General features: G+C 52.6%; 1 protein-coding gene across 2 annotated transcripts; it reads right to left on the bottom strand.

Annotated features, from left to right (window-relative positions):
• Positions 1 to 282: 282 nt before the first annotated feature.
• TEF (TEF transcription factor, PAR bZIP family member) lies at positions 283 to 25,204 on the bottom strand. 2 transcript variants are annotated; one of them, XM_028115514.2, is made up of 4 exons: positions 25,058 to 25,204; positions 10,315 to 10,629; positions 5,054 to 5,274; positions 283 to 3,865 (listed from the first exon to the last, which is right to left on the bottom strand). In XM_028115514.2, exons 1-4 carry the CDS (start codon positions 25,158 to 25,160, stop codon positions 3,650 to 3,652), a joined length of 855 nt encoding a protein of 284 aa, XP_027971315.1. In that variant the 5' UTR covers positions 25,161 to 25,204; the 3' UTR covers positions 283 to 3,649. The 2 variants fall into 2 exon arrangements, with proteins under 2 accessions (XP_027971315.1, XP_027971314.1); XM_028115513.2 differs by lacking the exon at positions 25,058 to 25,204 and adding an exon at positions 14,816 to 15,059.
• Between the last annotated feature and the right edge of the window lie 2,683 nt (positions 25,205 to 27,887).

Genomic DNA, 27,887 nt, shown 5'->3' with positions numbered 1-27,887 from the left:
ATAGTTGCCGTCCAGGGTCCCCTGTTGGGAACTCTTTTCCTGAGCAGTTCCCGGTCTTTCTAGCCTTTGTACTGCACTTTTCCTTGTTCCAACTACTTTGGATCTGACATTTGTCCTTCCTCAATACACCGTGAGGTAGGAAGGCAGAATTACTCCCATCAGACGGATAAGGAAACTGAGGCACAGAGTGGCCGAGACTACCCAGCTGGTGATGCAGGGGTGCCTGGGACACACACAGAGGAAACGTGGGAAGAGGGGAGGACAGAAAAGAGAGTCCCACAATTCTCATCTCAAAATATTTAATTTTGTTTTGAAAAGGACACACTCCCGGCTTCCCTCCCTGCCACATCACTCCAGCCCACCAGCAGCGACACATTCGCACGCACACACGCACATAAGGCCAATGGGCTACGGTCTGCTTCTGCCCTCTCCCGCTGGGAAGAAGGGCTTTTCTCCTTGCCGCCTTCACCCAGCAAGGGTAAAGGGGAGAGGGGCCCGCTGGAATGCCGGCTCCCAGGGGAGGACGCAGAGCCCCACACACTCTATCACATGCACTTAGAAAAATAAAACCAAGTGGTGTTCTGACATCCCCAACACCGTAAGATAGCAATATCCACCTGGAAGTCATCTTTGCCATTTTCTAGAAAAATTTATTGCACTTAATCAACAGATGTTAAAGGAGCTCTGGGGTGGGGCTTTGCCACGAAAACCAGGGGTTCCTGGCCCTTTGTGTTACGGGGAGCAGAGCTCCCAGGGCCGTGGATAGAGAGCTGCCCAGCACAAAGGGGCCCTCCTCTGCTGGTTCCCAGGCCTGCCACCCCGCCTCAGGCTGGAGGACTGTATGAGCTGCCTGCCCAGGGCCCCAGCAGCCCCCCTCAGCAGGGCGATGCTTACCCAGTCAAGGGTCACTGCCCAGTGCTCTCCCCAACCTCAGGACCCGGACAGGCAAACCCCTTCCTTTGGCCAAGGTCCTCCACAAGGTGCTAGCCATCATGAAAGCTCTCTAAATATATATATTTCTATTTCTCGATATACATTTATTATATGTATATTCTTTCAACATTCTAGCTCATTCATGATTTGTCTGTTCTGAGGTTGCAATGAGGCTGCCACAAAGCTGAAGACAGGGAGCTTAGGAAGGCATGTGCTTCCCAAGCGATCATAAACTGAACGGGAAGCCATTTATGCTGGCTTCCCTAGCCTCCAGTGCTCCTTAGATGTCAAAGATCTGAGCCCAGGAGCCGCACTCTTTGGCTGTCGGCCCCAAGGAGGGAGTCAAGGAGACTCCCAATTCCTGACAGATACTGAGCAGGCAGCAGCCCTCTCCTGCTCCAAGCACCCGTTTCTTAGGCCTGGGAAGGAGACATGCTTTACCTGAGCGCTCCTCTTCCCCAAAATGTCAACCTTCCGTGGACCCCTCCCATTCCTGTCCCTGCCAGGCTCCTGACTCCAAGGAGCTCTTCTGAAAGAGGCCTGCAGCCACACTCTTTCCAAGTAAGCACTTTGGGAAGGAACCAGACACCCACTGCCTGGCGGGAAGGAAAAGGAGGGCACCGAGCAGGCAGAAGGTGAGACAGAGAGGAGAGACATCAGCCATCACTCCACCCGCTGCGGGGGGAACATGGACACCAACCAGAGATTAAATGTCCATCCTTAAAACAAAACACAACACAACACAAACCGTATACTTTCTGGCCAAAGAAAATGAAGAGCGTTTAAGCTGGAGGCTCTTCTCCTAATTACAAAATGAGAACTGCCCTCTTGGTGGGTAGCCAGACCAGACAGAGGTGTCCAGGCGGGCGAGCTGCCCGGGGCAGGACACTGACATGCCAGATGCAACGACCCTGTTGTGGTTACAAGAGAGTGAGAGTGAACACGGTTTTTATAGAACCACAAAGTCAAAATCAGGAGGGAGGGGGTGGCCTCCCTTGGCCTCAGGGACCCTTGTCAAGTACCCAGAAGGGCAGGTGTGCAGGTCCCTGGAGGGCTGTGGCATTCCCCTGGGGTGTGGTCCATGGTCAGTGCATGGTTTCCCCCGGTCTTAACATCTATTGTGAAAAGTCTTTCAGGGTCAGGGCCCGGGACTCGGAGCCACCACTTTAAATAAAGCCAGTGGTAAGTACGACAAAGTGCGCCTGTCACCTCTGACCCCTCTTTACCACAGGCTACCCGCCCTGAGCAAATAAATACACCCATCTCCAGGTGCCCCAGCTGACCACGGTGAGCAGAGGCTTCCACGGCTTTCCTCAGTGAATCTTCCAGGTACAGCCAAAGGACGACGGAGTCCGCCAACACACGAGGAAGGAGCAGCTGGGAGGGGCTGGAGCCACAGCTGCGAGGACCTCTGCCCTCCACACGACAGCCCGGCTCACGTGGGTGGCTGGTATCTCCTGGGGACGCAGACGGAGGGGCCCCTAGCCCGAGTGAATGGCCCAAGAGCTAAGCTGTGACCCCTGCAACCCCTCACTGGGTCCTGTAGGTTGACACTCCAGGCAGCTCGCATGGGGGAGGGATCCTGAAGCGAGAATTGGGAAGCCCTCTTCTGTTTTTAGGGAAAGTGGACTCTGGCCTGGCCCACACTGGAGAGCAGAGCAAGAAAACAGGGGAACTTCTTGGGAAACATGCCCCAGCTCTCCACCCACAGTGTACGGGGCCGTGGAGGCCGGTTTTCTAAACACCATGCGACAGGGCATCCTGGCTCCAGGAAGTTAAGCTTCCTAGGCGAGTGGGGGCGGGGGGTTCCTTTGAAATCCAAGATCTGAGCATGATCACTGGGTAAAAAGAAAGAGCAGGCTCCAAGGCCCAGTGTGGTGGGACAAAGAAGTTTCAGGGGGCCTCCACAAGTGGCCTGGAGAAGAGGAGATGAAAAGGCCTCCCTCTGCACTGTGGTCAAGATTCGGAGACCAGCCGCCCTGGGAGTCCCTCCTCTGAAGCAGATGAAACATGGGGAGAGCCCCTCACCAGGGCCGCCTCCCTGGCTTCCAGGCCTTGGAGCCACAGGAGCAAAGGGGTGTGGGAGCGAAGAACAGCTGGGTGCACTTCGGCTGCAGGCCCCAGACCCACACCCCATCCCAGGCTGTGCAGAGACCCTGCTCCTGTGGCCTGGCCCCCTCTGGGAGGAGCTGCTTTGTCTTTCTACCTCTGAGGGAGATGGGAACGGATGTGTCTCTCGAAGACTTTCTGGGGAGGGTGAGGTGGGTGACAGACACGCCCCACCTGGAAATGCGCCCCGCTACCTGAGAAGACATTGGGCGACAAGGATCATGACTCGTTCTGTGCAGACAGGCTCAATGGCCCAGGCCGGAGACCGGGGGAGAGTCAGGGAAGCCTGAGCCCCCTGTGAAAGGAGCTCTGTACCCCAGAGGTCCCCTTCCGATTCAACTGGGACACCCAAGGATCGAAACTAAGGCTGATTCACCCATCTACGTAGATTCTCTCGCACCCCCACTGGTGAGGAGGCCGGCCCCCCAGAGAAGTCGCCACGTGCGCTGGCCATGTGATAATGAAGCTTGGACGTGAACGCTCCTGGAGCAGGTGTGCCACCATTCGACCGTGACGAGTCATAAGTCTCCACGCGTGCGTGGGGTTTCAGGGAGCCCCCAGGCAGAGGTCTGAGCTGCAGGCAGCGCTGCCCGAGCGGGGGCACGGGTTACAAGGGCCCGTACTTGGTCTCATACTTGGACACGATGGTCTTGCACTTGCCCACCTCCTTGCGCAGCTCTGCCACCTCCGTCCGCAGCGCCGTGTTCTCCTTCTCCAGGAAGGCTGCCCGGATGGTGATCTGGTTCTCCTTCAGGCGCCGGGCATCCCGGGATCGTTTGGCCGCTACATTGTTCTTCTTGCGTCTCGTCCAGTACTTTTCGTCCTGTGGGGAAGTGTCCTCTGTGGGTCTCTCCTCTTCCCCCATGAGGGAACCCAACCTTTCCCCTCCTACCAGCACCCTGCATCCCAGATTCCTCTTAAAACTCATCTGGTGCAACCAGCCAAAAGCTTGGACCCCAGGGAAGGAGCTGTGTGCACCAAGGACAGCGAGTGGCCCTAACCTTTCCCCAGGAAGGTGGAATCAGAAACAAAGTCCTTGGTGGGGATGTGCGGTGGAGGGAGGGGGTTTTGCTGATCACTGGCTCTGGGCTACTTCAAGAGAAAGCACTGTCCACCCCTTGCCTCACTTTGGCGTTTCGGTCGTGGCTAAGGGCCTGCACCCTGTGTCCAGCTCCCGGAGTTTAAATCTTAGCTCTGCCACTTCCTGGCGGCGGAACTGTGTGAGCCCCTTAGCTTCTCGCTGTCTCCTGTCCCTCATCGGGCGATGAGGGATGTGGGATAGTAACGGTGACTCCGGCACAGAGCCGTCTGGGGAATAAACGAGTTATTGTGTACAAGGGGCCTATGATAGTGCCCAGCGTATGGTAAGGACCACACAAATGTCTCCCATCTTCACTGTCACGGTTACTGAAGCCTCAGAAACCTCCTGAGAGGCGGGAATGGACAGATGAGGCAGCTGAGGCCCGGCGAGAGCTCTAGGTGGCAAAGTGGAGTTTGAACCCAGGTCTGCCTGATTCTAAAGCTTGGATGAAATAGGTTCCTTTGAGTTTTTCATAAGAAAGGATGGAAAGACTACGAAAAAAAAAAAACCCTCCTCTCCCTCCCACTCTCCGAGTTCCTACAAAAGCATCAGCTTGAAAGCTGCTTGCTTCTCCCTGGGGATGGCAACTTACAACTATCTTTTGTCCTTCAAAGCAAGGGCTTGTTCAACCCTAGTTCCTGTGGCCTAGTGAGCTCTCGCCCGAAGGCTGGGCCAAAGCCAGGGAAGTGGGAACATCACCACGGTGGCGGCCGGTAAGAAAAGACAGAAGCTACAGGGAGTCACACTGAGGCCAAATGTTACCTGACTCCCTTTCTTTCTACCAACTGCTGCAGGATATGGCTCTGTGCTCTGAACTCATGCCTTTCTAAACAGTGTCCAAAGGAGAGAGGGTCCTCCACATAAAATCGAATGGGAGAAAGCACAGCCCCTCAGCTCTTGAACCTTCATTCATAACAGATATCAGGTTACCTTCTGCTCATCGGGGACAAAGACCTTCTTGGCCTTTTTGATCATGGGCTGGGGCTTCAGGTCCTCCTCTGCAAACTTGTGCTTCCGAGGGTTGAAGAGCTCCCCGCCGGGGACACTGGAGAGGACCAGGTCAGCAGGGTCAGGATTGAAGTTCACATCCACCTCCACACAGTTGGGGTCAATGGGACTGGGTGTCTCCCTCTCCTTTTCCAGGGAGGATTCTGAAAAACACAGAGGCAGGTGGTCCTGAAGCAGCCCCCTGGACAGCAAAGACTCATGTCCCACACCCAGACACCTGCCTGAATCTCAAGGTTGCACCAGCCTCTGCCACTTGCAGGGAAGAAAAACCACAACAGCATCAGCCTCCAGGCTGGTATAAGTGATTCAACTCAAGAACACAAATATGGAAAGAATTCTTTCCTGTAGGAACAAAATGCTCAAAAGGAAACAGAGGCCCTCGAAAAAGACAGGATTTTCCGATTGTTTTTTTTCCCCCCAGAAATGTTAAGCAAAACATTAAATCATTATACCCCCTTAACTTCCTGTGGTTTCAAGTTCTCAAATAATGAGAAACAGCTGAATTTCTCTGTGAACTATTATGGGCTAGGCACACAGACTGAACAACAAAATGGCTTCCATTTTTTAATCCCTTGGGACAGATCAGTCAAGGTGCTCATTCAGTCTCGGGACAACTCTCAAAGGCAGACAGGTGTTAACCTCATTTTACAGATGAAGAAACTGAGACTCAGAGACACAACCTGGTTGTCCCAGGGTCACACAAATGGTAAGGGACTGAACTACAATTTGAGTCTGGGTCTGGCTGACTCCGAATCCTTGTCTTTGCCGCCCCTTTCTGGCTTTGTAGTGGACATTGGATTTAAGGCACTTTCAGAACTCAAAAGACTGTGCATTACTAGAGATAAGTTATAAAAAACAGAACAACATACTTTTGGCCTGCTCATTCAATGCTACTGATAGGAGTACACAAAATATGTGGTCAACAGATACTTGTTAAATATCTACCATATGCCAGGGACTGTCCTTGCAGAGACAAAAGTGCACAAAGCAAGTAAAAATCCTTGCCTTCGTGGAATGTTATTCTAGTGGGGGAAGGCTGACATTACACAAGATAAATTAAAAATATCTACAAGAGCGTTGGATGCCGTGTGGCTATTTGGGAGGAGAACATTTCAGAGTGAACATCAAGTGCAGCAGGATGTGCACAGGCAGGCAGTGGTCTGCAAGAAACAGAGAGGCAGCCAATGTAGCTGAAGTGGAAGGATGGGAGCAGAGAGTAATAGGATTGGTCGAGGACATAAAATACAGGGCTTTTAATCCCCAGAAAGCAGTGGTTTTCAACAGGGGGTGATTCTGTCCCACAGGAGACATGTGACCACACGGGGGGGGGGGGGTTCCGCTAGCATCTGTGGGTAGAAACCAGGAATGCTGTGAAACATCCTGTAATGCACAGGACAGTCCCTCCCTCCACCCCAGCAAAAAAATGATCTGGTCCAAATGTCAATAGTCCCAGTGACTTTGACTTTTTCCCTGAGATGGGAGAAGCCCCTGGAGGGTTCTGAGCAGAGGGGTGACATGATAGGTTTTCACTGGATCGTGCACATAAACTCAGTGGATCCTATTAGAGGGGGTTAATTACTAAAAGGGCTGAATACCAGGACAGTGAATGACCAGGGACCCATGTGGTAACTGTGGGAGTACCGCAGCTGCCAAACCCTACACCCGCAAGACAAACAGCCAGGGTGCCAAAGCCTGACAACTAGGACTCCCACACCCTGCTGGGACGGGCAGCCATGGCTGCAAACACTTTCTACATTGTATGGCGGAACCTACAAAGACTGAATGTATACACGTCTGATGACCCCAGCCCATAGAAACGCACAGATGTATTTACCAAAAGACACGCATGTAAATGACCATGGCAGGGCTGTGCATAACCTACAACTAGAAACGCCTCAAACGCCCATCAACCATAGAATGGATAAACGTGCTATGATCATACAATGGAATCATTCAAGCAACGAGAATGAACAAACTGCTATAGGTACGATATAAATTTCCACACAAATTTGAGGAAAGGCAGCTAGACAGAGCATACATGCTACTTGTGTCTTTTAACAGAAGGAACTGAAAAATTAAAGAGAGGGAATTCTTTCATTTCTACCATGTGTATAATTCTTCATAAAACTTATTTTACCTGCATTGTGGTTTTCTTTTGCCACAGGAGTATTCCATAAGCATGTTTTGTAGATATATTTTGTTAGCGTAAAGAGATTCTGATGCCCATGTAATTTATATGTGTATTATAATGCTAGCTATAGGCACCTATAAATGTCAGACTATAAACATAATTATAATGGGCAAAACAAACATAATATATAATATACACACATATGCAATATATAATTCCATGCATCTTTGGTGATGGAAATAAGGATAGTGATTACCTCTGGGCAGTAATGACTGAATTGGGGTCACAAGGCATTTCTGGGGTACCAATAGTGTTCTCTATCCTGATCTGTGTGGTAGTTACATGGGTGGGTTCACTTTGTGAAGATTCATCGAGCTGTGAAATGGGCACTTCTGTATGCCAAACTTCATCGAGAAGGTTTACTTAGAAACAAAATGGGGGCGCTTGGGTGGCTCAGATGGTTAAGCGTCTGCCTTCGGCTCAGGTCATGATCCCGGGGTCCCGGGATCGAGTCCCGCATCGGGCTCCCTGCTCCTTGGGAGTCTGCTTCTCCCTCTGCTTCTCTCTCTCTCTCTCTCTCTCTGTCATGAATAAATAAAATCTTTAAAAAAAAAAAAAAGAAACAAAATGGGGCACCTGGGTGACTCAGTTGGTTGAACTTCTGACTCTCGGTTTTGGCTCAGGTCATGATCTCAGGGTCGTGGAATCGAGCCCCATGCGGGGCTCCGTGCTCAGCTCAGAGTCTGCTTGATATTCTCTCTTTCCCTCTCCCTCTGCCCACCCCCTGCACTCTCTCTCTAAAATAAATAAATAAATAAATCTTAAAACAACAACAATAAATGAGGCAAAGGACACCTAGATTGCCTAAGGTATAAAATGAGGACTCATTTCCAGCTCTGTCCCCTTCCCACACACGGACCCAGCCTTCCGGGACAACCTGATGAGCACAAAAATGAGCTGCCTTCAAACAAGAATTCAGCTGGAATCAGCTGAAGCCTCTAGATCGAATCAGTTTACAGGAGAAAAACAAGGGGCAGAGGAACGTGTTAAATGGCACTATAGGGATATGGTCAGAAAAATCTAGCATGTGCAAAACTCGACAGGACCAATGACTCAGCGTCTTCAACAAATAAATTGCAAAGAAAAAAAAGAGGGGATCCCATAGATTACGAAAGATTTAAGAGACGTAACTAAATGATATCTGTGCATCTTGTTTGGATCCCGATTCAAACAAACTGTAAAACAGTAACATTTTTAAAAAGATTTATTTATTTGAAAGTGTGTGCATGCGTGCACGGGGGTGGGCAGAGAAAGAATCTCAAGCAGACTCCCCAGGGAGTGCAAAGCCCAACATGGGGCTTGATCTCATGACTCTGAGATCACGACCTTGCCAAAATAAAGAGTCAGACACTTAACTGACTGAGCCACCTAGGCACCCCTCTAAACAGTAACATTTCTGAGACAACTTTTTGGAAATTTGAATGCTGATGGATATGTTGTCAATTTCTTATGTAAAACTGGTATTTTTGTTATGCTTTTTAAAAGAACCCTTACATTTTACGTACATATTGAAATATGCACAGATGAAATGCTATAGTATCGAGGATTTTATTTTACTTATTTTTTAAAGATTTTATTTCTTTATTTGAGAGAGAGTGAGAGAGCACAAGGCGGGTGGGGAGAGGCAGAGGGAGAGGGAGAAGCAGGCTTCCCACTGAGCAGGGAGCCCGACGCGGGGCTCGATCCCAGGACATCATGACCTGAGCCAAAGGCAGACGCTTAACCAACTGAGCCACCCAGGCACCCCCAGGATTTGATTTTAAATAATGAGGTGAGAGACTGGAAGAGGTTATGGAATACAAGATTGATTATGAGTTAAGAATTATGAAAGGTGAGTGATGGTTACATGAAGGTTCATATAGTAGTCTCTGACTTTTGTATTTAAAAGGGCTTCCAGGGGCGCCTGGGTGGCTCAGATGCTTAAGCGTCTGCCTTCGGCTCAGGTCATGATCCCAGGGTCCTGGGATCGAGCCCTGCATCGGGCTTCCTGATCAGCGGGGACTCTGCTTCTCCCCCTCCCTCTGCTTCTCCCCCTGCTCATGCTCTATCTCTGTGTCTCGAATGAATAAAAAAAAAAAAATCTTAAAAAAAAAATAAAAGTGCTTCCATAATAAAAAGTTAAATAATAAATAAAAATAAAGCATGAGAATTCCTTGGGGGTGGGTCCCCTGGGTTCCATACCAGCTCCTGGGAGCCATCAGCCTGTAACTGAGCCTGCAAAAACCCTTGTAGGGCTCCCTGAGACAGCAGCCATGCCTCCTCTGAAGGGTTCGTGTCCAAGCGGCAGGAAAACCAACCCATCCACCCCAAGAGGCAAAACAGAAAAAGGACAAGAGGAAAAGGGAGGAGTCCCGGAGATGATGCTTGTCCTGGAAGCAGGAATGCCTTCCTCGTGCCAGTGCCTAAGCAGTACCTGGCTATGGGGTCAGGCATCCGGCTTCAAGTGCTGCCTCCACTACCTACCAGCTGTGTGACCTTGGGCAAGTTACTTCTAGTTTCCTCCCCCTGTAAGAAAGGTATCAGAGTATCAGTCTCCTAAGGTTCTTGTGAGGATTATGTGTTAATGCCTGGCATGGAGTAAGTGCTAAATAAATGTTAGCTGGTACTGTTGTTGTTGTTGTTGTTGTTGTTGTTGTTGTTACTACTACTACTGCCCGAGCTGCCCAATAAGCTGTGGCAAAGTGCATGCAGACGGAAAGAGCAGTGCTGAGGAAAAGCCGCATGGGATTTCTATCCTGCAAAGCCTCAGACTGGAAGGGCTCACTCCACTGTGCCAGCCATCTGCAGCACGCCAACCCACAGAAAGGCCCCGGCTGCACTGATGTGGCTGCTGTTTGCGTCGCCAGCCTCCGGGGACTGTGCTCAAGGATTTCTCCACACTGCAGGCCCACCGGGACCTCCCCTGAGAGAAGGGCCTCACTGGGTGTATGGGCTCAGCAGCCCTCAGTGGCAACTGGGTTTCTCTGGATGGGCCGGGTGGCCAGGCACCCACCTGCGCTGGACGCGGTTTCAGAGGGCTGAAAGACGGCAGTGGAGGACGGTGGGGAAGCCGTGGAAGAGCTGGCCGACTCCTTCCCTTCCAGCTCGGCCACAGGCAGCAGCAGGTTCTGGGCCAGGTGGGTGGGGCTGGCGGGGATGCCATTCTCCAGCAGGAACTCATCCAGATCCATGTACTCCAGGTGGAAAGACTCGCCGTCGTAAGGGATGGTCTTGTCCCAGATAGGGGGCATGAGGGAGGCTGAGACGGCCATGGTGCTGGCTGCCGCAGCCTCGTCTTCCTCCAGCTTTTCCTTCCCTTTTTCTTTATCTGCAGACACAAAATCTGTGCTGAGACACCACACAAGAGGGTAATTCAATCTCAGGAGGTGAGCTGTGCACCTCTCGGGGCTGACTCCTCTCCATCTGAGCCCTGGTGCAGCCCATCGGTTTCAAGAGCCCACTCTGCTCCCCAGTTATAACCCGTTGTTTGACCCAGGCCCACTGGTCTCCTTCAGAGACGGCAGTGTGGCCTCACCCATGCCCGGGCTTCCCAGAGTGTCCTCCACAAGTTCCGGGGCCTGATGTGGTCCCAGGATTAATTCAGAATAGGCTGTGGGACTGGCATCTGCGGGAGAGAGGCTTCAGGGAGGGAATGGAGTTTCTGATTATCTTAGTAATGTTTTAGGAAAGGATATTTTAAGATTCTTCAGACCCAGAACTTTTGTGTTCTCCTGCCCTGTCCCCTCCAGCCACGCTTCTCCACAGGAACCCAGCCTGGGGCTTGAGTCCCAGCTTTGCCACCCACATGCTATGATGTGTGATTTTAGCCACATTACTTAACCTCTCTCAGCCTCAGTGTACTCTACCATAAATAAGGATAAAGTAGCCTCTTTGGTGGAGACTAAAGATTAACATATTTTTTTAAGATTTTTTATTTTTAAGGCATCTCTGCACCCAGTGTGGGGCTCGAACTTGCGACCCAGAGATCAAGATTCGCATGCTCCATTGACTCAGCCAGCCAGGTGCCCCTAGAGATTAACATTTGAAAGTGTCTGGTAGGGTTCCCGGAACACAGCAGGCATTCGTTATCGCTGTGAGCTCATTGAGGGCAGGGACTATGCCTGATTCATTTCTACATCTCAAGGACCACTACAGGAGCAAGCTGAGGGAAAATGGGCATACTGAATGAAAAATGCTGGGTTTGCAAACTGACTCCCTTTAGGTTTAGCGGATAGAGAGGGCCTGGAGCTGTCTTTTCAGGACTTTTTTCAGAGCAACCATTTCAAGAGACCTCTATCCCTGATTAAGCAGAGAAGACTGAATGCAGGTTTTCTGGGAAGGACAGGGGTGGGGCTGAAGAAGAAAAGATTGTTCCGGAAAACAAAAAAAACAAAACAAAAACAAAAACAAAAAAACTTGTTCCCATTCAAAGCAAAACTAACCGATTAGCGCGGCCGGGTTCCCACCTAATTGTCTCAGCCCAAAAGCTATGCACGTAGGTATCCAAGAAAGGGCAAATTAAGAAAAAAAGATGAAATGTGACAAGGTTAGAAGGAAATCAAAGTGACAGGGAGGCTAATCAGGGAAGTGGGAGATAAAATCATGACAAGTTCATAATGGGCTTTCAAACTGAGGGAGACAACTTTGAACTCTGGATTCTGAAGTAAAAAAGAGAAATCAAATATGATTATGTTAGAAATAAACCAGTCATGCATGGACTCGTAGACCACAGCCAGCCAAAAATCAGCCTGTTGGTCCAATAAAAATGGACACACCCAGTGTGTTAAAAAGGTGGAAGTTTTGACAAACAGAATTTGGTCACAGCTTCTAACCTGAATTGTTGCAACTGCCTACTGTACCAAGCTTTGTTTTTGTTTTTAAAGATATTATTTATTTATTTGACAGAGAGATAGAGAGAGAGGGAACACAAGCAGGGGGAGTGGGAGAGGGAGAAGCAGGTTCCCCGCAGAGCAGGGAGCCCGATGCAGGGCTCGATCCCAGGACCCCGGGAACGTGACCTGAGCCGAAGGCAGACGCTTAATGACTGAGCCACCCAGGCGCCCCTGTACCAAGCTTTGGTTTAAAACCAAACGGGAAGTAAGAAAGCCAAGCTCTGGTGGGCTGGGTAGGCCAGATGGCCTCCCTGTCCTCCTCCTCTGAGGTCCTGACTCTACGTTCTGTTCAGAAACGACTGAGACCCATGTTGGGTGGGATCATGGGGCTCAAAGGAGGCAGGAAAAGGGAAGGGACAGAAAAACAGCCATACTGAAGGACAAGTAACAGTAAGTTCCAGGTTTTACCTGATGTAAGCAATGAAAAAATATATTTTTGAAGTTTTTTTCTTTCTTTTTTTTTTAAGATTTTATTTATTTGACAGAGAGAGAGACACAGCAAGAGCGGGAACACAAGCAGGGGGAGTGGGAGAGGGAGAAGCAGGCTTCCTGCTGAGCAGGGAGCCCGACGCGGGGCTCGATCCCAGGACCCCGGGACCATGACCTGAGCCGAAGGCAGACGCCCAACGACTGAGCCACCCAGGAGCCCCGAAGTTTTTATTCTTTTAATTTATTTTTAAAATTTATTTATTTATCTTTATAAATTTGAGAGACAGAAAGAGAGCACCAGCAGGAAGGGCAGAGAGAGGGAGAAAGAATCTCAAGCAGATGCCATGCTCAGCAGGAGCCCGATGCCAGGCTCGATCTCAGGACCCTGAGATCATGACCTCAGCTGAAACCAAGAGTCACATGCTTAACCGACTGCACCACCCAGGCACCCCTAAATTTATTTTTAAATAAGCTCTATGCCCAACGTGGGGCTTGAACTCAAGATCCCAAGAACAAGAGTTGCATGTTCTATTGACTGAGCCAATCAGGCACCCCAAAAATATTTTTAATCAGTTTTCATAATTTTTTAATAAATTATAATCAGAGTTTTCATTATAAGAGATGATAAAGGACTAGGCCCATCGCATAGTCACAGGGATGGACATCAGTGGTTGCCAGTGATACAGTAAAAAGCACCAGACCAGGCTGAGAGCTCTAAGGCTTAGCTAGGTGACCTTGAGGAAGCATCCTCACCTTCTGAGCCTCAGCTTTCCTCATCTGGGAAGTGGGGATAATATCTTACAGGACTGCTATGGAAGACTAAATAAGATTATGTCAAAGTGCTTTGTAAGCACTGTGCAAATGTAAGGTAGAATTATTGTTATCAATGGTTGACACTTGGTAATCTTGAATAAGAACTTGAGAGATGTGTACACCTGTTCCAGCATCTTGTCTCATCCCCACATCTGGAATAAAGCACTGCCTTCAAAACAAAGAAAAGGGTCTGTGCACATGAGGTTCCAAAGCAGGAGGGGAGAGCCTGGCCTTACCTGAGGTGCTGAAGCTATTTATAACACAACAGTGACAGCCACAGAGAAGGGAACCTCAGAACACACCCAGGAAAGGAAGAAAAACAGCGTTTTTTAAAAAAAATTAATTCCTCAAGACAGGTAATTCACAGAAGGCTTACTCCTTCCCAAATCCTTGAACTACACTGATGGTTCTTAGAAATTCAAAGATCTCAGACTGAAAGCATACCTGAGTGCACCTAAAACCTCACAATAGGTGGCATACCTCCTGTGCCCTGAACCTCATGTTCTCAGACCAAAAAACAGGGCCAAACCTGCTTTCCACACAGTCTCCACGGACCTTTGTGGCCTAGGAAACAAGGCGCAGCCCAGCCCTGCTACAGTGGCCTCAAAGTCTAGGGTCAGCCCCAAACAACGGGGTGAAGGTGCCACAGTGGCCTCATTTTGACCCTCATCCCTCTACCTGCCTCGCCCCAACCTCCCCCTGGGAAGGCACCTCGAATCCCTTCTCCTGACACCCCCTCCCCCACCTCAGCAGCAAAAAATCTCCTGTGTGTACCTAGTAGTTGGGGATACGCACACGCAGGGATGAAGAGAGGTCCTCCTCCCAGAAGTTGGGAAGTCTATATACAAAGACAATCTGCCACCGTATATCAGCGATTCTCAAACTTTGGTGGACTTTGGAATCGCAGAGGTGGGGGTGCTCCTTCAAATGCAGATTCCTGTCCCAGCAGCGGCAGATTCGGTGGGCGAAGGGTGGGGCCCAGGAACCAGCATTTTCAACTAGCATCCCAAATGATTCTGATGCAGGCATCCCCAGAGAAGGCGCCCTGGAGCGTCCTTTAATTGGCAGCTACGAACCCCTTCGGCCTCCTCAGTAACCCCTACACGTCGCGGGCGCCGTGAGGCTGCCGGAATGAACCCCCTCACCACGACCCCCACCCCACCCTCTCCCTCCTGCCCGTTCCCCGCCAACCCCCATCTGACCTAGCCTCTCTCCAGTCACCCCGACCTTCTCCTCCCAACCCCTTGCCTCGCCCTCCAGGCCTCTCCGCAGGACAACTACACCCTGACCTCCGACCTCCCCGGCCACGCCCTCGCACGGCCCCGCCCCTGCAGAAACCCCGCCCCCAGGCGCGCGCAGACCCCCCCCACCCCGCCTCACCGAGGCGCGCCTCCCGCGGGGGGTTCTCCATCAGCTTCTTCAGGACCAGCGGGAAGGAGCCCGGCAGGCCCCTCTCCCCAGCTGCGCGCCCCGGGCCCGGGCCCGGCCCCGCCTGCGGCTCCACAGGCGGCTTCTTTCCGCCGCCCGCGTCCGACATCGTGCCCCGCGCTCTGCTCGCGCGCCTCGCCTCCCCCGCCCGCCCCCCGAAAGGGGCCGGAGCCGTGCGACCCGCAGCAGCTGCCGACACGGGCAGCTACTGCGCAGGCGCCCAGCGGCACCCCCACCTCCCTCCATCCCTACCCCGCCTGCGGACAGGCTCTGGCATATTAATTATTCATGAGGCCAGGCCAGCTTCCCCGGATCGCGGCTCTGGATTGGTCTGCCCTGTAAGTTGGGCAGGCGCAGCCTTCCGGGCCGTGATTGGTTAGGACGCTGGGGTTAGCGCGGCACGTGTGGGGCCAGGTGAGGAGCAACGCCGGAGGCCCCGCCCCGTCCGCCTTTGTGTCACCTGATTGGCGCCTGCTGGAGTCGGAGTCATGGGCCCTCTTCGGCCGCAGCCCCTTACCCTCAACCCGCGGTCTCACCTTCGCCTCCCTCTTCATAACCCCCGCCCTCCTCCCAGACCACCGCAGCCGTTCCCTCTTCCTTCTCATCTCAATCTCGCCACCTCCCGGACGCGCCACCAAAGGGAAGCTGGGTAGGGCGTGGCGAGGCTGGCCGGGGGAGCCCATCAAATCGCCCGCTCGGGCCGCGCGGCCTTCCCCCCCCGCGGATCACGTGGAGCCGCAGCCGAGTCTAGTAGCGGGGGGAGGGGGAAGAGGAGGAAGGCGCGCGGCAGCCAATGGAGGGCGGGGGCGGGGCCCGGGGCGGTGCACGAGGCGTAGCACGTGCGAGGCTGCGGCGGGGAGGGGAGGGGCGGGCCTTTTTGTTCCGGGGACTCTGCCCGGGGTCGTGGGACAGGACCGCAAAACCCAGCGTGCACCCACGGCCCAGAGGTTGGCTGAGGGCAGGGCTGCAGACGGCGACCTGCCCTACCCGTTGGGTTGGCCCGAGCTAGCTTGGCCGCTGCTGCGGGGCGGAGGGGCAGGAGGCGGGGTGTCAGGTTCCCCACTGATCCCGGTTTCTGGTGCGGGTGTGGCAGCCAGATAAATACTAGTGTGGAGGGCGCATTCTTGAGGCCCGCGGGTGGAGAGAAAGGGCCGGCCCTGCGCCAGGGCCCGGGTACACGCTTCCGTCCTCCCACTTACTAGCTTACGACCTTGGGAAAGTCCAGTGGCTTCACTTGCGCCTGCTTCCTCATCCATAAAATGAAGGGGTTGGGCTAATCTGTAAACTCCTAAACAGCTCTGCAATTCTGTTCCTCTCTAGGACTTTCCCTTCCTTTTCCTAAGGAAAAACGAAACAAAACAAAATTCCTTTACACAGAGTACCGATGACACACTTTGTGGGCGAACGTCCTCTTAAAACACAAATACCCTCTGGGAATGCCTCAGGAAACCTGTGAAAGTGTAAAATGTGAGAGGGTACGCAAATGTGGAGACGGTAGAGGAAGCTAATCCCAAACAGGGCCCAGAACTTTGTACCTCATTAGAGCTCAAATCACACTCTGCTTTGCACCCAAACAGTACTAGACTCTCCCTGTCTAAACTTCCCGGGTGGGGATGGGGGCTTTGGCCTGTTTATCTGGTTTCTCACCCATGAGCCTGGACCTTCCAGTAGTCAGGCTGGGGAATGGTAGAGTGCAGTCCTTGGGGCATGGGATAGGTGTGTGACTGCCAACACCTGCCTAGCTGAAAGCTGTCCTGCTGATGCAATCAGAATTTTGCCATTTTGCCGGGAGTTGAGGAGGAAAAAGAAGTTGGGGCCCTAAGCAGGCCTGGAAAGCAAGAGGTTTGAGGGGATTCTGGGAAATGGCTGGGACAGGCTGATGGCATCTGACTCCAAATTCAAGTTCCTACTGCTGTGCGCGTTACACTTTGGTCAGTTCTGGCTCATACCTCCAGCCGATTGCTTCACATCTCCAGGCCTCCTTTCCTGTTATAGCAAATGGAGTTAGGACAGAGTCTACCTTTGAGGTTTCCGTAAGCCAATGCACTGCACAACTGTAAACCTGCAACAAATGGTAGTTTTCATAATTTTACTAGAACTTCATGGGTACAGATCTGCATACAGCTCGTGGTGTATACCGATTCTCTGTTTAGTAGAAATACTAAATTGTGCACAGAAAATCTGTTGCATTGGGAACTTATTGGTGGGAATTACGTATGTGGCTAAACAAAGATATCTTTAGGGGGTGCCTGGCTGGCTCAGTTGGTGGAGCATGGGACTCTTGATCTTAGGGTTGTGAGTTTGAGCACCACATTGGATGTACTTAAAAATAAAATCTTGAAAAAAAAAGATATCTTTAGGAGAAACCGACCTAGAGGTTTTCAGAAACAAATTTCAAAGAGTAGCCCAAGGAAACTGACATGAAGCTTTTTCAAAAATGGCTGGTTTGGCCATGGAGAGACTTGCTGCCTTAGAGTTAAATGTCTATTTTCATGGCGAATGTGACATTCTTGAAGGGGAAAACAATTTTCAAGGTATTAGAGGAGGATTTGCAATAATTTAACAGTGGAAAGTTATAACATTTGTTTATAACGAGGGTGGGTGTGGTAGGAAGGAGTAAAGATTCAGATTTCTTTGTAAGCTAGTTATCCAAAAGGCATAATGCCAACTCCGTTTACCACCCAGCCTGGAGCAACCAAACTAACAGGCAAGGGACACTTGTGTCCCTTGTGAGGAGCAAGACAAGCAGGTTGGGACTTTAAAACTCAGTTTTGAGGGGCACGTGGGTGGCTCAGTCAGTTAAGTGTCTGCCTTCGACTCAGGCCATGATCCAGGGGTCCTGGGATTGAGCCCTGCATCAGGCTCCTTGCTCAGCTGAGAGTCTGTTTCTCCCTCTCCCTCTGTCCCTCCACCTGCTTATGCTCTGTCTCTCTCTCTCTCTCTCTCTCTCACATAAATCTTTAAAAAAATAAAACTCAGTTTTGATTCCATTCTCTTTTCGTGTTCTGACACTCCCCAGAAAGGGTTTTTTTTTTTTTTTTTCTTTTCTCCTGGATAACCACAGGGTAAATGGTGTGTCACAAACACTGCGGGAACATTACGAACATGTCCTCTCTCGTGCTTGCTTGTAAGCTAGGAGGTTAGCTGCGTTGTGGACTGGCAGCATTCAACAGCACCACCCTGGAGGCGGGGTGAAAGCCATTACATTCTGGGCTTCCCTCTCCAGCTGACCAGAGAAGAACCATGGCAGCCTCTGTCTACCCCGTCTCCTGTCAGTCAGTAAAGTGGGAATAACAGCGTGGCCTCACCCCTTCTCATAGTGGAGGAATAGATGTTGTGAGAATTAGCTGATTTCCATAGTGTGTGTGAGCCCTACGAAGAAAAAAACTCCACAAAAAGAACATGTCATTACACGGTTAAGACTTTAAAGGTATGAAGTGGTACTTCAGTGTTCTTTAGTGGTAGGGTTTCAACGCAGTGACTTTTTGAGGGAAGCATGGTTTTGGGGGGCAGGCATGGGTTGGGTCTCCTCCCCTCAGCTGCTGACTAGCCACCTGGCCTTGGGCAAGTGACTTCTCCTAAGCCTCCTGTTTGTTGCTCAGAAACCGTGGTGGAGGGCGCCTGGGTGGCTCAGTCGTTAAGCTTCTGCCTTCGGCTCAGGTCATGATCCCAGGGTCCTGGGATCGAGTCCCACATCGGGCTCCCCGCTCAGCGGGAAGCCTGCTTCTCCCTCTCCCACTCCCCCTGCTTGTGTTCCTGCTCTCACTGTCTCTCTCTGTCAAATAAATAAATAAAATCTTTAAAAAAAAAAAAAAAAAGAAACCGTGGTGGATATGCTTACTTCACAGAACGGTTATGAGGATAATATGTGAGAAGCAATCTCAAGTGCCCACCTGAACAGTGTATGTCATGGAGTGGGTGGGCCACTACCCTTCCCCTTCATTCAGGTTTTGTTGGGTCAGGAGTAGAATTATTTTGGGAGGCTGGGTTCTAGAGTCAAATCTACAGCAGAGACACGGATGTGAAATATTCCATTTTCCAGAGCTAGACTGGCTTTAAATTCTCTTTAGTGCTTCAGAAACCTGCTAACCAACCCAAATTAAAAACATAATTGAGGGGTGCCTGGGTGGCTCAGTCGGTTAAGCGTCAGACTTGATCTCAGCTCAGGTCTTTTTTTTTTTTTTTTAAGATTTTTATTTATTTGAGAGAGAGAGAGACACAGCGAGAGAGGGAACACAAGCAGAGGGGGTGAGAGAGGGAGAAGCAGGCTTCCCGCGGAGCAGGGAGCCCGATGCGGGGCTCGATCCCAGGACCTTGGGATCATGACCTGAGCTGAAGGCAGACGCTTAACGACTGAGCCACGCAGGCGTCCCTCAGCTCAGGTCTTGATCTCAAGGTCATGAGTTCAAGCCCCGCATTGAGCTCCACACTGGGCTTGGAGCCTTTTTTTAAAAAAAACTTACTAAAAAAACCCCAACTTAATTGAGCATATGCAGAACAAGTGCCTTTCATTAAGGCACAATACCGATTCAGAGTATTATTATTTAAATTTGAATTTCAGAGGAGCTGTAACTCCAGCACGGGAGCCTTTGGCCAGATACTACCACAAAGATCCGTTTGGCCACATAGTCAGCATCCAGTAGGACAGCACCTCTTCCAATCTTCTGGGTTTACTCAGCGTGGTGTATGTGTAAAAACAGGACAATGAGAAGGCTTCCATTGAGCTCTCACAAAGCCCAGTTATCTGTGGGCTTTGCCAGTACCCAATGCTGGAGAGCACAAAACTCGGTTCAGGGTAGTAACTCTGTAAATATTTGTTGGCTCGCTTTGTTGGCAGGGCTGGTAGGAAGGTTGACAAAATCTTTCAGAGCCAAGTCCTATACATTTGGAACGTTATTATTAAATAACAGTCATTGTGTTGATTCATGGTGGAACCTGGAATAAAGAACGTGAGCCATCCTTAATGGCAAGTCCCCCAGCACAAGCCTGGCCCATAACTTGCATACCTGTGGCTGCATAGTTCTGGGCTGTGGCTTGTACCTTGGTATCAGTGTGTTCTAGAGGAGAAGTGGTAGGTGGAGGCTCTTCACTAACTCTTGCCCATCTCTTCAGTACGAGTTTCCTGTTTGGCTTTGCCTCTTGTCCACTCCCAGGGTTCGGATTACAGATGGAGAGCTGCCCCGGGAGTGCCATTTCCAGAGAAGCCATCACCTCCAGCCTCTGCCACGTCTCAACGGCCACTGACAACCACGGTTTCTCCAGTAAAATCTGCATTGATGGTGCAGTGATAGGGTGTGGGCTCTGGAGCAGACCGTCTGGGTTTAATTCCCGCTTTGACTACTTCCCTGTGTGACCTTGGGCAAGTTACTTAACCTCTCTGTGCCTGAATGTCAAAAGTAAACAATTCAGGCACTCTGCTGAGAACAGCCCTTGGCACCTAGCAAGTGCTCAGTTGAAGTTAACTCAGCCTAATTGCATAGTGGGGCGGGGGCAGGGATAGGACAGCTTCACTCTTTAGGATCTTCAAGGCCCTGCAGGTTCTCCCCTCTGTGGGTCTCTCCAACCGCACCTCTTCCTTCTCTCCCTCCTTTGCTCACCTTCGGCAGCCACAGTGGCTTTTATTCCTCAAATACGTGTCTTTCCTGACCCAGGAAAGGGCCTTTGCAGGTGCTGTTCCCTCAGCCTGAAAGTTCTCTGTGTTCCTCACTCTCCCTCACTTTCTGGGCCTCTGCTCCCATGTCACCCCCTCAGAGAGCTGGCCCTGACCCTCCTCACTGCTGACTGTCAGTCTCTCCCCACTGGAATGCAAACACAGGCGAGGGGGCAGTGTTTGGGTCATTCACCCCCAGGCCACAAGTGTAGCAAACACTCACTAGGCGATTGGATGACTGAAGGAGAGCCTGGGGAAAGGAGGAGCCTGGCCGAGGGCAGAGCTGGGTTGGAAGCCTTGATAAGTATGTGGCTTTCCCTTTCCTGAGCATCCGTCTCCTCATCGTGGAACGGATGATCATACCTCCCTCGCAAAGCCACTTCACAAATGGTAACGAAAAAGCTCACACTCAGGAAAGGTGGCTCTTAGAATTAGGATTCATTCCTGTGGCAGCCTAGCCTTGGGTCAGGCTCATGGAGATGCAAAACCATCGGCAAGGGCCACCCCTGGACACACCATTAGTTTCTGACACGCGATAGGAATGAATTGATCACGTTTCTCGGATCGGTGATGGTGGGGAACAAATAGGAAAGAAGGTTCTGAGTCCCTAACGGGGGAGCCGAGAAGAGGGGCTGGTCCACACACTGGCCCGGAGGGGAGCTGATCCCTCTGAGTGCATTTCCTCACCATTTCGAAGTGGTAGGATTAAAGGAGCTAACGTGCCCACTAACGGTGAAGTCCCTGCTCCCCCTCCTCTTCCCTGAAAGCAAACTTCACAATTTCTGTATTTCTCTCTGGTTCCGCCAGGCTGGGAGTGGAGGCAACCACATGGACTTTTCCCAAGGCCCAGCTCAGGACAGCCCAGGCTGCACTGAGTCTAGCTCTTGGCCCGCTTAACCGAGTCCTCCAAGGGGAGGACGCCCAGGCCCTTCCTGTGCACCCCTGCTTCTGCCCTAGCAAGTCCCACTGGGATGCGGCCTATCATTCAGCCCCTACTCTGGTCAGCACAGCGGGCATGGGTAGGTGCAGACAATGGCACCATGGCCCTGGAGCCTCAGCACGGGTTTCCAAGGAGACAGCCCCGGGTGCGTGTATGTGTGTGTGTGTGTGTGTGTGTGCGTGCGTGTGTGCACACACGCTCCCACAAACTTGCAACATCCAGTCCTTTCAAGGAGAATATCCGCGGGAAGGAGAGTAGAAAGAGGGGAATGGAGGGTCAGATTACAAATGTGATGTTGGCGGAAGGAGCATAATGCCAGGCCCAGCGGCTCTTTGTCCCTCACAGAGAAAACAGTGCAGCACTTCACAGTTTGCAGAGGCTTTCCCATAGGATAAGTCAGCCAATCCTGGCAACACACCTGTGAAGCAGGCATGCTTTGTATTTTGTACAGATTGGGGGTAGGGGTCTGTCAAGGATACCGTGCTGGTGGCCCACAAGTGGTTCTAGCCAGAAGCTCCCTGAGGCCGGTACCCTGCCTGCCCAGCTCCAAGTGAGGGCCTTGTCCCACCTCCGGGTGTGGGTTCATGCCCCATGGCTCCCTGCAAAGGAGGCCTGAGCGACCAACGCTGGCAGAAAAGTGGGGGGGGGAGCAGCCTCTGAGCACAGCTGAGGCCCCATGGGTTGAGGGAAAGATAAGATGTAACAGTGTGGCTGAGAGAAGCAAGGTCCTTCCAGAAGCTGGAGAAGAAAGTGAGAGAGAAAATGTGTAACCTGAAACAGAATCACCTCAGAAGAGGATCCCCCAGAAAGAGCAGGGGTGGAAACAAGAATCATCCTGAGGGATCAGGAACCAGAGACAGAGGGGAGGGAAACTGAGTCAGGACCCCCTCTTTTGCCAGACATGGATTTGTCTGTCCTCAGGAAAATCAGTCAAACTGTTGACCAGAGTGAGGGGCCACCAGGTGGCCATTGTGACCTGAAGCCACGGGAGGCTCCAGCCTGGTCAGCTCTGCTAGAGAAATTCTGCTTGACTAGGGACAGGAAAGAAGTGAAGGTCTGTGCAGGCTGCTGGGGGACCCAGGGACAGCAAGAGGGAGAGGGGTCCCAAGGCTGGGTCTCAGGCAACATCTCTGAACTAGAACACGGAGTAAGAGGCTGCAGGGAGAGCAGGGTCTTGTGAGAGTGCTCCTGGGATTTCTCACACTCTGCAGGGGTTGCTTCTAAAATTCCCTCACACTGGACCCAAGATATGCTCTGCACGTGACCCAAATGTGTGCTGAAGAAAGTGGGGAGTTTGTAAATAAGCCTCAGACCCCTGTGCAGAAACCACCCCTTTCACACCAAAGCAAAGGGTGAGCAATCCTGAGGGCAACTAGCTGTTTCTCTTGTCTTCCTCCCATTGAGGTCAGATGCCAGGGTCGGGGGACCCAGGGGGAGAGACCTTATAAAGTACTTGCTACATGACTGCTGGAAATTCTAGTTCTGTGTAGTATATGTATTCTTTTTACCAAGGGATATTGGTTTTCAGGTAGATACGTTTACTTTTATAAAAGGGAGAGGGGCACCTCGCTGGCTCAGTCTGTGGAGCATGCAATTTCTGACCTCAGGGTTGTGACTTGGAGCCCCAGGTTGTGTGTAGAGATTACTTAAAAATAAAATCTTAAAAAAAAAAAGCTGTGGAAAGTCTGGGAGCTTTGGAAAGTGGTGATGGTGGGTTGGGGTGAGTGAGGTCTTTGTGGGGTGCACTAACCCCTTTAGCTCAACCTTCATCCCCTCATCTTATGTACCTATTGGCATCTGTCATTCCCCTGGGACCTCATGCTTCTGACCCTCAGTGAGATGCCACATGGGGAAGTGATAAGAGGTGGCATGAGCCTCTGGTTCATGACCCTTGGACCAACCCAGCCATACCAGACAAACTGATCTTCAGTCAGAACTCGCCAGCTCTTGGGAAAGCTCTGCCTGAGAACCTGGGCAAGTCCCCTCGGTGCTGGACCCCGCTTTTGCCACCCACAGTAAGCACTGGGGACTTTCCGGCAGTCGCAGGGCTCAGGGATCAGCTGGGAGCCAGTGGGCAGCAGCTGCTGACACATTTCAAAAGCTTTGTTATCCTGGTCCAAGGAGCAGTGCCCCGAATCGCCCTGAGAACCCTTTTCTGCCCAGCCATGAGGTGTCCCTGCAGAGCTGCTGTCCACCCAGCTGCTCCCTGTGCATGCGCTGGGCCATCCCGAGACACCTTACCTTCCTTGGGTGTCTGGACCAAAAAGGGAACCCTCTGCCTCTAGCTTTTGGAAGGACTTCTAGCATCACCCACCCACACGGCCCTTCAGAGAGGGCAAGAAAGTCAGTTGCGGTTTATCTGCCGGGCTAAGTTGAGGGTTTCCCGAGAAGTTGGGCTTCTCCTGGTTAGCAGCCGGGGTCCTGAGGCTACAGGGCATAGGAACTCCTTCTCGGATGCCCGCCTCTGGGGGTGGCCCCGACCGGCCCAGCGTTCAAACCACAGGGTGTGGTCTGAGGGGCCTGGGCCCAGAGCTCTGTGAGAGAGCCCGCAGGGACCCTGCCCTGAGCTCGGGGAGCCACCTTCCCCCCTTGGGCAGTACCTCCTCACTCCCCAAGGGGTGAGAAAGAGGGCAGGGCCTGTGGTGTCTGTCCTCAGGGTCCGGAGTTTGGGAATGGCTAAGAGTCCTTTGGAAGGAAGTCCTGGGGGGACAACGGGGCTCTGGTGATGAGACAGATCAGGTGCCAGCACAGCAGGATGAGGGCGAGCCCGAGAAAGGTCCCCTGAGGGGACATGTGGGGCTCCTAAGTCAGACTCCGGCAGCCGAGGACGGCTGGGCTCCTTTAAAGGCTCATGTGGATTTTGAGCCCCTGACATCTTAGAACAGAAGAGATTTGGAGAAAAATGCATCAGGAGGGAGCACTCTGAGCAGGCTGGCCCTAACATCTAGACATAGGCTTGCTTCTTAGGCAGAGCTCAGGAGACACACCTGGTGCTGGCTGCTGGCTCTGCGCCCCCCCCCCCCCACGCCCCGTCCACGCCCTCCTCTGCGGGCTCCCTGGCCCTGTGTTTGCCTGTGTCTCCTAGGAACTGGGGCCGCGAGCCCGAGGTCCTGTTACATAACAGCTTCCATCCCATCCAGGGGTTCAGCCCTCCAGCGAGCGGGAGCTGAGGCAGGCGAACGGAGGAAGGAGGGAAGGCTCTTCTCCAGGCGCTGGAGACGGTCGCTGCCAGTCCGCCACCACCCCAGCACGCAGAGGGAGGGAACTTAATAAACAGCGTTCGGTGCATTCTCTCAGCAGGGCGCTCCGGTCCTGCCCTCGCCCCACGTGAGCACCGCACCTGTCAGTGGCCACACGCTGGCCACAGCTTCCCAAAGCTAGCAGGCCTGGGAGGCGGCCCCTGAGTTGCAGTGGCACTCCCCACTGTGTCCCTCTCCGCACCCAGCCCTCCTCCTGCCCGGGAAGGGGCCAGGGGCAGACCCTCCCCAACTCGGAGATGCCCGTCCTGCCACTGTGCCTGTGACCGAATCCCCCTCCCCGCGCCCCCCCCCTCCCGCCCCCAGCACATGGGCAGCCAGCCAACGCAGGCCACCCTCGTTCCTACCTGTCCTCTTCTCTGGCCAAGGCAGAGAGTGCTCCAGCAGGGACTTGAGGACCTCGGGCATGTCCATGGCAGGGGCCACTCCAATCCGGTCACAGCTCGACATGGCCCGGCAGGAGGTGCTTGCTCGGGGAGTTCAGAAGCTGCTCGAGACGCAGGAGCTGGCCCAAAGCCGCAGGCTCTGGAGGCGGGCGGGGCGGGAGCCCGAGGCAGCCAATGGGCAGTAGGGGCCCCGGCCCACCCGTCCACCCCCGGCTCGGCCCCCTGCCAGCTCGGGCTGCAGCCAGGCCTTCCCTTCCCGCTGCCTGGCAGGGCGGGCCTGGCCCTGCGCCAGCCACAGCACGTGGAGCCACCGCGCCAATCCTCTCACGGAGAGCCCGGCCTGTTACCTAACTTTGCAAAGGCAAGTTCTCCCCCAGACCGGGAGCCATAACCAGGGCCTGACAGGTGAGAACAGGGAGAATGCTCCACGCCCACGGCAAGCGTGCACTGCACACTCAGGCACACTCGGCCGAGGGGACCTGGTGGCCCAGTGCAGCAGAGGGCAGGGCAGGCCGTGGAAATCAGTGTGGGCCGGGACCTGAGACCTGGCACCCCAGGCAGCTCAGCACAAAGGACATACTTTGTGTTGGCGCACACTAGCACAGGAAGGCGCCTCATGCATTCACCCGCAGCTTGTGAGCCTGGAGGGGTGGTTGGCCTGTTTCGAAGCCGATACCTATATGTGAGGCACGTGTGTCCCGCAAGCAGGTTTGCATGTGGTGTGGGTAAGTGGGGATTTGCACCATCTGCAGAGTCTGAAGCCTGCTCTCCTAAAAGAAGTGAGAAAACCTGCAGCCTGGGATTCCTTTGGTCTTCTGGGGAGGGGAAGAGCGGCAGGGGCCCAGCAGACCAGCCCTGGGTGGGCAGGCAGAGCAGGCACCCCTGAAAGGAAGCAGCTCCGCAAACCTGGCTTAGACTCGTCTTGGGTGATGTCCTGCTTCCCAGCCCATCCGGCAGACCTCGGTGGCAATTGGCTGTTTGCTCTCTGGCCCTCTCTCCAGGACATTGGCCTCTGTGGTCCCCAGGCCACCTGAATGTGTGGTCAAAGCCAAGGTCTGTATGTCCGCCTCCACCGAAGACCGACATCAGACTTGGCTGGCGGGGTGGGGGTAGGGGGATGGTGTCAGGCTCTCGATTGTGCCACACACTGATGTGGGATCTTGAACAAGCCACACGGCTCCTCTGGATCTCAGTTCCCAAACTCCTCAGTGTTGTGACCTCTGAAGTTCCCTTCAGCTCTGGTTCCATGTCTCTGACGCTCCAAATTGGATGCAATAAGCATTTGGTTCCCTGCATGTGGGTGACTTCTAGGCAGTTCTTCACTGCTTTCCAAAACTCTATTTTGCACAGAAGCAAAAGTTCTCCAGGAATCTCTCTGGCCTCTCCCCTCCCCAACAGCCCTCTGCCTGTCCTCTAATTACCCCCCCTTCTTCCCTAATAGCGCTCCCCAAACTATGCTCTTTCCCCCAGTTAATTACAAATTAATTTTAAGTTTTGAATACAAAAAACATTATATGGTGCAAAGCTCAACCCTTTTGATTTCTTTTCTTTTTTTTAGATTTTATTTTATTTATTTGAGGGAGAGAGAGCGAGAGAGCATAAGAGGGGGTAGGGTCAGAGGGAGAAGCATATTCCCCCCTGAACAGGAAGCCCAATGTGGGACTCGATCCTGGGACTCCGGGGTCATGACCCAAGCCGAAGGCAGTCGCCTAACCCACCGAGCCAAGCAGGGGCCCAGCACTTTTGGTTTCTCTTCCTGTCCTTCCTCCCTAGTCCTCTTCCTCAGAAACAAATTTAGTTTCTTATTTATCCTTCCAGTGCCCTTTGGTTCTGAGACACCGGGCGGTGAGGGTGAGGTGGGCCTGGTGTGCTGGCGGCCTCAAGCTGAGCTGGGATTTGCAGGCTGGGGCTGACTGAACCACTGCTTGGCCCAAGAACCCCCTCACGTGCTCGACCGGCTCACCACAAAGGTGGAGTGGGTAGGTGTCCACAGAGCACGACTCCAGAGGCAACAGGAAATGCCCTACATGTCTCAAAAACACCCACCTGCCGAATGACATTTCATCCTCGGAGACCCATTCCTGTGAACTCTCTGCAGCACATTTTCTTTTCTTTTCTTTTTTTTTTTAATTTTATTTATTTGAGAGAATGAAGGAGCGAGAGAGAGAGCATGAGCAGGGGGAGGAGGAGAGGGAGAGGGAGAAGCGGACTCTCCATTGATCAGGGAGCCCGATGCGGGACTCGATCCCAGGACCCCGGGATCATGACCTGAGCCAAAGGCAGACGCTTCACCGACTGAGCCACCCAGGCGCCCCTCTTCATACATTGGTACACTGAACCCTTTCAATGTACAAATGTACTAAGCATCCAAGACTGAATGAGCGCCTACTGCATACCCGACACCAGCCTAGACCTTGTGAGGGATTCAAAGTTAAGTAACAAACCCGGCCAGGCAGGTCCCTACCCTTAGGGGATTTTCATGCCACTGCAAGTCAGTCCACGTGGCACCCTTCCCCTTCCCCGCACCCGGGGTGTCCAGTTGGCAGCGTCACCTATGGTCACACAGGGGCCACATCAGCGGGTTGTTGGGTCAAGCTGCTGGAGAGGGGAGGGAGAGGGAGGGGAGGCTGCAGAGAAACCTGGAGACCTTTGGAAAGGGCCTCAAGGCGGCGCTGTTGGGACTGCCTGCACTTCTTGGGTTTCCAGGCTCAGAGGTCTGACACCTGCTGTAGGTGGCTCCCCCATAGGGGGTATATGTGGACACAGTTTCTGGCAGAGCCCTCAAGGGCTT

Source organism: Eumetopias jubatus, unplaced genomic scaffold (assembly GCF_037043125.1).
Source record: "Eumetopias jubatus isolate StellerSeaLion01/CBP00866 unplaced genomic scaffold, mEumJub1_p1.0 scaffold_8, whole genome shotgun sequence".
Classification (NCBI taxonomy): domain Eukaryota; kingdom Metazoa; phylum Chordata; class Mammalia; order Carnivora; family Otariidae; genus Eumetopias; species Eumetopias jubatus.
Note: the sequence above shows the minus strand (reverse complement) of the source record. Positions and strands in the feature narration are given on the sequence as shown.